Source organism: Festucalex cinctus, chromosome 18 (genome assembly GCF_051991245.1).
Source record: "Festucalex cinctus isolate MCC-2025b chromosome 18, RoL_Fcin_1.0, whole genome shotgun sequence".
In the NCBI taxonomy this organism is placed as follows: Eukaryota; Metazoa; Chordata; class Actinopteri; order Syngnathiformes; family Syngnathidae; genus Festucalex; species Festucalex cinctus.
Genome location: NC_135428.1, coordinates 11,004,095 through 11,014,124, shown reverse-complemented (window position 1 = coordinate 11,014,124; position 10,030 = coordinate 11,004,095). Strand labels below are relative to the sequence as shown.

Here is a 10,030-nt window from a genome sequence, read left to right as displayed (position 1 = left end):
CTTCTTGAAAGTATAATAATTATCGCGTGTTTTATTATTATTATTTCTATTGCACTTGAATATAACGATTTACAATGAGAAACAGCAGAAAACACTGGGCTAGGCGCTAGGTAATACTAGGCTGAAACCAGCAGGCGTCACTGTGGATTAACACAAAATTATGTATCCCTGCGATTTTTTTTTTTTTTTTCTTTTTTTCTTTCTTTCTTTCTCCAGAGAATTTGCATTATTGCGTGATCATCTAATAAACTGCACTGAGCCAGATGGCTTTGAGATAGTGAGCTATTTGCTTGGTTCGCTTCTTGGTAAAACGTCTTACAAATAAAAACGTTAGTGATTCTACGACAAATATACAATGCCAAACAGAGCCGTAGTCAAATGCAAAGTATAAATCATGAAAATTATGTAACTTAGGGGTAAACAATATGAATGTGAGTTGACATCAAGTTTGGGCAATATAGGAAATGATAAAAACGAGCAGAAATGACAACATTCACACTTGTAAGGGTTCCGTTGGTTCAAAATTGTTGAGTGCTGAATTTATTGACGTATAAGATATCTAAATATTAATTTTTAACCTGAGCAGAATCAATGTGATTGCTCATGTTAGTCACAAGGACAGCAACTGTATCTTTATTAAGACTCAAAAGGCACATCTGGTTGACTCAAAAAAAAAAAAAAGTATAACAAAATAAATATTCAAATGGTTTTGTTTCTTGTAGCAATACCAATTATAGTTTGTTTGATGTCCTTATTGACATACAGCTATAGTATTGTACCTATCTGAAAACAATCTAAGCCACTAAAATGTGGGAAAGCCACTTAATTGTGGGGGAAGGGAGACTACAGTCAAAAATGGCCATAGAAACACCAGGTGGTATTAAAATTTGTTCAGTCTTACAAAACAACGAAATTGTGAAATTACTTACAAAGGAGTATTCAGGCTATACTCAAACAATAGAGTACAATTCATAGAATCAAGTCAAACTATCACAAGAAAAAAATCTGGCGTTTTAATTGTAACAATTAAATGTCAAAATGTGATAAATATAATTCAATCTTTATTAAAAACTATTTCTGAGTGTGCTGTAGTTCTCGTAATATTATGACTTTCTTCCATAAGACTGCAATAATGTTTTTCCTTGTAATATTCTGACTTTTTCCCCTTTGTAACATTACAACTTTCTCATAGTAGATTTTGTGGCCCTTATCCTCCCCATAATCACCCACTAGGTTGTTAAAGAAACATGAGCATGAAATTATGTAAGCAGTTTCATAGGACAAAACAAGCTGTTAAAATGTGGGACACTGTGAGAGAATAAAGTTGAGGATTGGGGGAATGCAGAGTGCTGATGCCTCTTTCCTTTCACAGTCTTTCCTCTTCCGCTTCATTTATCCCTTTCACAGTTGTATGGTAGACTTCCACAGCACAGAGTTTAAATAAGAGGGTGATGGTTTGCTCGCTTACGTCATATATTTTACTCCTATAAAAATGGTATCGCTAAACAGGATTTGTCAGTTTGCGCGCTGGTGTCTGTGTGGCTCCACTCTGATATACAGTTTCTCAAACAAAAGCCTCTGGGATGTCCGTGCCATTGATTTTGATGTAGATCTTGGCGTTGTTCTCCTTCTCCTGCCTCTCTTTGTGCAGCATCTGTCTGTAGCAAACCAGGTAGAGCGGCAGTAGGAAGCCCAGCATGCTGAGGGCGAGCAGGCCAATGTTGACCTGGAGGGGGCGACATCTGCCTTAGCTACGCCCAGATTGTTTGTATTTGTGCATGTGTGTGTAATTACGTACCCAGAATGGGTCTCCCCCCAGGGGTCCCATCACTGCCAAAAAGAGAGGCTGCTGCAGCAGAGAAAAGACGGCACTCACTAGTGACTGCATGCCTGTTAGACTGCCAAACTGCGAGGAAGGGTACCTGGCATAATACAACAGGTGCATTTAGTGCAGTTTGATAGATGTTGTAGCTAAATAGTGAAGTTAGGCTCAAAGTAAAACTTACACAGCAGCATAAAGGCCACCAACAGCCGAGTGAATGAACCCTCTCACAACAGTGTGCAAGATAAAAGACACGATCTGAAACAAGAGGAAGCAAGGAGGGACGTGGTAATGGGTATGGGATATTTGAAAATATAAAGAGTAAAGAAATATAGATGTTTAAATGAATATCCTCTATGTCAAATTTGGGCAATAATTTCAAAAATTAAACTGCTCACCTGAAGTGGGAGGTTGGGTATCAGACAAGTGATCCCGAAGCCCACCAATAAGAAATTGGTAAGCACAAATGCTCGCAGGGCGTTCGTCACCTTCTGGGTCTTTCTGTCTCTTCGCTTTTTCTTTGCTTCATCCCTGGTGATGATATTCGAGTTATTTTTGTTTTATGGCATTTCAATTTGGCATGTCTAACATTACAGCGTAAAAGTCTCTCGCCACATAAATAAAACTCACTTGTTAGATACATCCTTTGATTCCTCTCCGTCGTCACAGTCCTTCAACTTCCAGTCCATAATTTGACCAATCACAGGAGTGGTCATGAGGCAAAGCAGCTGTAGCACGCCGAAGATGGACGAGTACAAACTCACTGTAACGATCAGGGCCACATGAGTGAAAAACACAAATATTAGATAAGGAAAAAATACTGGCATTATAAGCTAACATTAGATGAAAGAATGGTGAAAGTGTTTAGATAATTTTCCTATGGACTAAAACATGGGAAGATATAGTTAATTATTAGTATCTAGCAGGAAGTAGTCCATTGAAGAACACAAAACCGAATACAGAAAACCATTAAAACCACCATTTAAAGGGAAATGTATGAAGCGCTGCATAAAAGGGCAAAACTGCTCATGTGACGTGCACTTGAGAGGTCAAATTCAGATAATAATTACAAGCAATGATTAATGGTGGTTTCAAGCTAAAGCTGAAGGACTCACGCCTCACAGTCGAGGTCAAACAATAGCAGCTATGAAGAAAAAGCAGGATGTTAGAGGTGGTGCAACAGACTCTTGCTGTTAGTGTTAAAGATGCTAAATGTTAAATAAATGCCAACCTATTAAAAGAACAACAACCAGAAAGTGATTGCTGCTATCCATATGCTAAGCTGAAAAATGTTAAATAAATGCTAGGTTATTGAAAGAACAGTGACTGTATAATCTTGGATCTTACCAAGTTCCATTCTTTCAACTGAAAACCAAAGATTGGAAACAACAATTATTCTACAACCTTAACTATTAGATGATCAGCATTGTTTTAAAAAAAAATAATTGAGAATTTATTAGGAATCATACAGATAATGAGGGGGAATGTGGCGGTGTTCTGTTTATACTACTGCTGGAATGAAATTCTCAGCTCCTGTCGACTCTACACAAACACTGACCTGTGTTGAGGTCACCATCGCTGAGCACCTCCAGGACGCTGTTCATGGCCCCCATGTAGAACAAAAGGCGCAGCTGAGTAACCGACATGGTCACCAGGCTGAGCAGGAAGATGGGGGTGGTGATGGTTTTCAGGAATGACTGGGCTGCAGAACAGAGGAGATGGCACATTACACTCCAAAAAAACACACCAATTGGTTAAAAAATAACCCAACTTTTTGGGTTATTTAGTTTAGCCAAAAAGTCGGGTCAAATGAATAACCGCTAAAAAAAAAAGAAAAAAAAATACATTATTTGTGGGTTATTAATTTGATTTGGCCCAACTTCTTGGGTTAAAATAACTCAACGTTTTGGGTTAAATAACAAAGTTAGGTAGGTTAATTTTGTCCAGATTAAATTGGGTTATTTAAATAAAATGGGTTACTTTATGGGTAAATAATTAAATTTGACCGAAACTTTTGCGATAAAAAAAAAAAAAGGTGTTGGTTCATTTCTTACCCAATTTAATAACCCAAAAAGTTGGGTCAAATTAATAACCCACAAAACAAACAATATGCCGGGTTGCTTTGTAGGTGATTAATTGAATTTGAACCAACGTTTTGGGTTCAATAACAAACACTCAAACAATTAATTGTTGACCAAATTCAATCTGGTTATTCAATTAACCTAAAAAGTTGGGTCAAATGATGCTCCCAGACACCCCCTTCACTCCCAGCTGTTTATTGGATTTTGACTGATTTTCAAGGCCAACAGAATATTGTGTTCTATTGCTATAAAAGCATGGAACCTACCAAAAGAAAGATTCGAGTCTCTTCTCTCATCAGGAAAAAAAAAGGATATTTTTATCTGTTTCCGTCTTGCAGCAATTAGCATTATAATATAGCTAAGTTTCATCATTATTCACAAATCTGTTTTAAACTGTGGGGAAAATCAGCTTGTTTTAACATGGCCCTGGTTGATCTCTTATACTCTGCTGCCACCTGCTGGCCGTTTCTGTAATAACTACCATTGCTTCAACCATTCTCTGCAGTGGATAGGCTGCATCAAAGCCTTCTGTATGCTCTAGCATAAAACAAACAAACAAACATATAAATACGTCTTTGGGACACTTAAAACATTTAAAATAGAACGCATTTATACGTTTTTGGGAGCAAATGGGATCATTTAATAACTAAAAAATTTGGGTCTGTCCATCCTTGACCCAATTTGGGTTATTTTTGACCCAACTGTTTTTAGAGCGTTGGCTTCAAGTTACGAATCTATGAATGACAAGGGCGAGTAAAAACTGCATCTCCTACACTCTTCTTGGGGTTTTCCGTCCAACTCCAGGTCCATGGTGGAGAGGCAGAGCTTTCCCTCCTTGGTGGGCAGATCTTTCTGCACCAGGCTGTTGCCCACGCTGAGACGACGCCCCACTGTGGTCACTTGGCGGTAAAACTGTTTGCCTGTGATTTTGTGGTCAAAGCCCAGCCAGCTGAACTTGATCTTTACACTGAGAAAGAATGCAGAAAAAGTAGGAATGGTGAGCTTTGGAAGGACAAACTTTCATGAAGTTTTTATTTTATGCAACTACATATTTGTTTTGTCTGCGCAATACTAACGTGTAGTCCATGTCTTCTGGTCCAGGGAAGGGTTCCAGGGGCCAGTTGAAGAAGCAGTTGAGGAAAACCAGTCCAGCACAGGCGGCCCACACCACCAGAATAGTAATGAACGGTACGCTAAAGTCATAGATCACCTGTGCAAAAGGACAACCATGGTGATAATAATGTTGACTGAAGGTGAGTGAATAAGATTATTTTTTTTTCTTTTACCTTGACGCCAGGGAAGGTGACAGCAGAGGAGGCATAGGAGCCAATCATCAGGGCGATGAAGGTGGAACGCAGGTTGCCGAACATGTTGGGCAACTGGTGAAGGAGACAGACAGTTTGCACAGTAAGCATTTGAGCTAATACTACCACACATTTCCTACAGCAAAAAAAAAAAAAATGACACAAGGTTCATTTATTATGGTAGTTAAATCCAACATCTCAGAAAATGAAGAACGTGTGTGGCAAACATTCCAAAATAAAGACATTAACAAGCTCTTCTGTTTCGAGAGACTGAACAACAACAAGCACATTGAATTACATAAGAGACGGGAAAGGAGAGAAAGTAGAGAGGGGTGCCTCCATGGCAATGCGCCAGTGATTGCTACTGGCTGTTTGCCCAAGACCTTAAAGGCCAGATTATATCCTTGTATCAGTCCCAGGTGGAGTCTTGTAATCATTAACAAAACACTTCTCGTGTCCGGATTATTATTATTATCGTAAATGAGAAGAGAGAAAGGGGCTGTAATGTACAGTATAGATAGAAGGTTTGCACAGTACTACAGTATTTGTGAGGTTTTACAGTATAGGCAGATTTACATTAGAACCCCTTTGTAGTGAACAGCATCACCATGGTACACTTTTGGACTGCGTGCCTCCTTATAGGCTCAAATGTTGGTGGAGGTGGGGAGCGAAAGGGAAAAGAATGCTGTTGTGAACTCTAAATCTTAAAGAGCATCAAATGTTGCTCCACTCTGGCTCTGAGCCAAGTTTGATTCCCGGAATAGGCAATGCTGACGACAACAAAAAAGAATGACTGGACGTGGTGCGTAATTGTTTTTCTCTTTGTTACTTTGTCCTAAATGATGTTCTTAAATGATTTTCTTTGACATCTATTAATTTATTATTATTGTGTGGTATCTGATAGTTTGGCTAAGCATTAACTGTTTCCAACAGTTGCTAATATGTACAGATTGCATAGCAAAAAGGTCCAGTCACACGCTTACCGTCAGCGAGGTGAAGGTCATGCACATGCCACCAAAGCCATTGAAAGTCAGGGCGATAAAGATAAGGACTGAGAGTTCTGTAAAGGGAGCAAGTAAAACAGTTCATTGGTCTGTCAACAGCCAAACGGGTAACCGGGTATGTTAGCGCCTTACCGTTTGGTTGGTAGGCTCCATAAGCAATTAACAGACAAGACAAGCCAAAACATGTGCTGAAATGACAATAAACACAAACTCTTATTCAGATCTTCTGCGATACACTGTGGAGAAGTTGTTAAAAATAATCTTCGGTGCTCACCTTCCCAACAATCGCAGTTTACGAGGTCCGTATTTGTCCATGACAATTCCCAGTGGTAGCGTGATAGCAGAAAGAAGGAAGGAGCCCACAGTGAAGGCCAGATTCAACATCTCATCCTGCTCCTTACAGATGAGCCAGCCGTTCATCCTCAGAAGCCCGTCCACCGGGACCAGCGGTTTCATCTCCACCCCGTCCCCGAGGGCCACAACGGCCCCCTCGGCGTCTTCATAGTAGTCGATGTACTCGTCGGGCGCTTGCGTCGTCCCCACGGACATATTGTAGCTGGAGATGTTGCCTGAAAATGTAAGTACGATAGAACATAATTATGAATCTCTGTGGATCATTTCTCTGTCGCATTTATCACAATAATTGCATTTTTTTTTTTTTAAGCTGACTATCTCTAAAGCATGTCATGTCGCGTCATGATCATTGATTTCTCGGTTTTGTTTTTACTGTCAGCCTCTGTAATTCCTACTCTTCATCACTTTTCCTATCAGCCTGTTGTTCTCTCCTTGCCCTTTATCAGCAGACTTTAAACTTCCGTATGGCCGCTAATAAAGTGCAGCTGGCGCGTTCCTCTGTCACATGCCTGAAAAAAAGCTGAGCTAGTGCTGCGATCATCTCCTTCTTACATCATAGGTTGCGAGATAAGACGTTTGAATCGTCACTCCGGAAGTTACTTGTACAGGTGTGAAGGCCAAATATTTACTGTGGTCAGTGGCTGGCTCAGGTGGTAACAGACCTGCACCACAGTTAGGGTTTAATATTGTGATGTTCTTCTGAACAATTTGACTGATAAATCAATTTTGTAAAGACTCTGAAGACGATAACAGAAACAAACAAACCCTGACCAGCCAATAGTCAACTTTGTTCACCAACCACATCCAGTCAACATTATTTTACGTATGTTTGGGAGTTCAGAGGATGACCTAAGTTACCATTTGTCATTCCCCTTTATAAAAAATCATGTTTTTTTTAAAAGAAAAAAAAACAGTGAGAATTGTCATCCCATCAGTACCAGAGACAAAAACCAGCACTAATTATCCTTGCAATGCAGTTTTGCAGCTTCTGAATGATCTAAGGGCTGACTTGGAGCCACTCACAAGAAGGAGTCATGCCATATCATTTCCGTGTTTCTGTATGGGCCATTTAAGTGCACTGTGACAATTGATTCTGGACTCTCTCAGAGCAGTTGTTTGGTTTTTCTGACCCTACTACTTAACATAATGTTTCACAGGATGAGCAGTCGAGATGTGCTAAATCAAACAAAGCACGACTTTTATGCACTTACTCGCGTCACCAAATTATTAGAATGATAGATTTATTTTCTGTAACTCAGTAATATGCCTGTTTGTCTTCCACTGACACTTTCAATTCCATCGCTTCAAACTCATTTTGCGCTTGTGATGCTCCCTAAAACTCTCAGCGTTACCAAAAGCACAAAACTCTCAAAACTAACCAGGGATAATTTGGGATAAGACTGGCAAGGAAAAGCTTAAGCGTAATGTTTCTTTTCAAAGTGACATAGGCCTGGCATGCATATTACAGTTGCACGGTGCTTTTCATGAACAAAACTAACTGTTGTTCCCATACAATTAAAAAAAAAAAAGAAAAAAGGCCGTGGTGTTAACTGGCTCTCAAGAAGCCATTCACTCACCTTCATCGCTGCACAGGTACGAGTAGAAGCCCTCCGACTTCAGCATAATGAGAAGCGATCCCCATCCCAGGAGCACAGCAGAAAAGAGGAGATTCTCAATGATGGCAGTCACCGCCATCCACCAGCGGCGGGCGAACGCCGTGGCCAGTGTCGGAGCCATGGTTGCGAGAATGAAAGATAGGCGGGCAAGGCAGAGAGCGGTCAAGGGCTGGAGAAGTGAGAGAGACTGAGGAGGGGGAAAGAGAGGCAGTCGGTTTCTGTCGCCTCGTTGACCGGCGTCGCCGTGAAGGATCAGTGATCACTTTATCTGGGAAAAGACAAAAGCATGAGGGGAGGGGAAGGTTTTATAGTCAGCCTATCGCGGCAGGACGCTGAAGGCCAGTCAGGGCAACTTTTATAACAACAATTAACTTTGAACCCTGCCCAAGATAACTGAATGTGCTGCATGTAGGCATTCTAACGTCATCTAGCAAGAATATATACTGTAAGTTTTCACCAACCAAGTACAGGTTAATAATATTCAGTAGAATCAGTACCATAATGACGAATGGAAATCATTCATTTAAACAATTTACTGGACCTCCCTATTATATTCTGTAATAACTGAGTGAACACCTATAGTAGAATAAATGAGTTTCTGTTGTTTTCTGGGAATAAAAGAAACTAGTCCAAACTGGAAAAAACTGGACTCCATCACCTCAGGGCCCCTCAATCACTATCCCCCCTGCCTCCGTGCCGAAATGTCCTCAGGGGCCCATTCAACCGCAGCACTGCAATTACTGTACGCTTGTCCATTCAAAATATAGCACCAGACAAACAAATTACTGTAGACAAAACAATTTTTTGGTCTGGAAAGGAGTAACAAAGCTAATCACATTTCAGTTTCTGAAATGATCTAACATGCAAATACCCCTTCTTAAAATCATCCTTACTCTTTCCATAAAACAAGCATAAGTCTTACCTCTCCAACCTGTATACACCACCACCCATGTGTCAAAAAGCTACATTTCCAAGGGGTGTCTTTATATATACTGTACAAGGCCATTGTAGGGCGCCCCCTATAGACTAGCAGCTGACTGACGTCTTTATCTGTGCAAAACAACTGGACAAAAACAACCGCGGGTCTATATATTTCGATTGTTACTCAAGTTTGCAACACATTAAGAACTTTGTTTTTGTGTCTGAAAATTAAACAAATAATAAAATTGTTTAAAAAAAATCAGAATAAAAAAACACTGAGTATGAAAGGTGATGTTACGATTAAGACATTATTATTCAAGCCAGACAAATGATAGTTTAACACACAATGGAGTCTGATAGATAAGGATGTGTTTTTCCCCCCCTTAAGACTCTGCATCTATACCGATACTGCACTGAAACCAGGAATTGATTGATTAATTGGTTCCCTACGTCAACTGTTTGCCCTATGTACACTGCATTAACTGGGCTTTCAGAAGAAATGGAAATCTGACTGGGCAATATTTCATAAAAGAAGAAAAATGATACCTACACTTACAGAATATATGGCATTTATTATATTAAGGTAAACTATATTAATATAATCTAAATAACATATTATTAACAATAATTTTAAGGGTGGATATTGAAGCAAATGAGATTCTCTGATCAAAATATTGCCTGGTAAGAAGAAATACCATAAGCATAAAATGAACAAGCATATTTTCCTTTGATTTGAGAGAATTCATTTTGTTTAAATTTTTTGTTTTTGTCGTGTATGTCTGCTAATATGTGTGTGTGTGTTTTTTTTGTTTGTTTTTTTAGCATTGAAACTACTGGCTGCAATTAGTTACAGCACTGATCTGTGAGCAACATGGAAATGAGTCCCTGAGTAATCAGTCACATTCACTGATATGTAATGATGTGCCGT

At 39.6% G+C, this 10,030-nt stretch overlaps 1 protein-coding gene across 2 annotated transcripts; it reads right to left on the bottom strand.

Moving 5' to 3' along the window:
- Positions 1–522: 522 nt before the first annotated feature.
- On the bottom strand, positions 523–9,133 carry slc43a2b (solute carrier family 43 member 2b). Of its 2 annotated transcripts, XM_077505348.1 has the most exons (15): positions 9,104–9,133; positions 8,143–8,449; positions 6,486–6,780; positions 6,344–6,399; positions 6,191–6,267; positions 5,190–5,282; positions 4,980–5,113; positions 4,677–4,870; positions 3,381–3,524; positions 3,170–3,187; positions 2,453–2,585; positions 2,221–2,353; positions 2,007–2,080; positions 1,799–1,922; positions 523–1,726 (listed from the first exon to the last, which is right to left on the bottom strand). In XM_077505348.1, exons 2-15 carry the CDS (start codon positions 8,300–8,302, stop codon positions 1,565–1,567), a joined length of 1,797 nt encoding a protein of 598 aa, XP_077361474.1. In that variant the 5' UTR covers positions 8,303–8,449; positions 9,104–9,133; the 3' UTR covers positions 523–1,564. The 2 variants fall into 2 exon arrangements, with proteins under 2 accessions (XP_077361474.1, XP_077361475.1); XM_077505349.1 differs by lacking the exon at positions 3,170–3,187.
- Positions 9,134–10,030: the final 897 nt, after the last annotated feature.

Coding starts and splice junctions, on each gene's coding strand:
- slc43a2b (XM_077505348.1), bottom strand. CDS start 8,302: ATGGCTCCGACACTGGCCACGGCGTTCGCCCGCCGCTGGTGGATGGCG. Junction 3,525..4,676: donor CGGAAAACCCCAAGAAGAGT/GTAGGAGATGCA, acceptor TCTGTTCTGCAG/CCCAGTCATTCCTGAAAACC. Junction 2,354..2,452: donor TCAAAGGATGTATCTAACAA/GTGAGTTTTATT, acceptor TATCATCACCAG/GGATGAAGCAAAGAAAAAGC.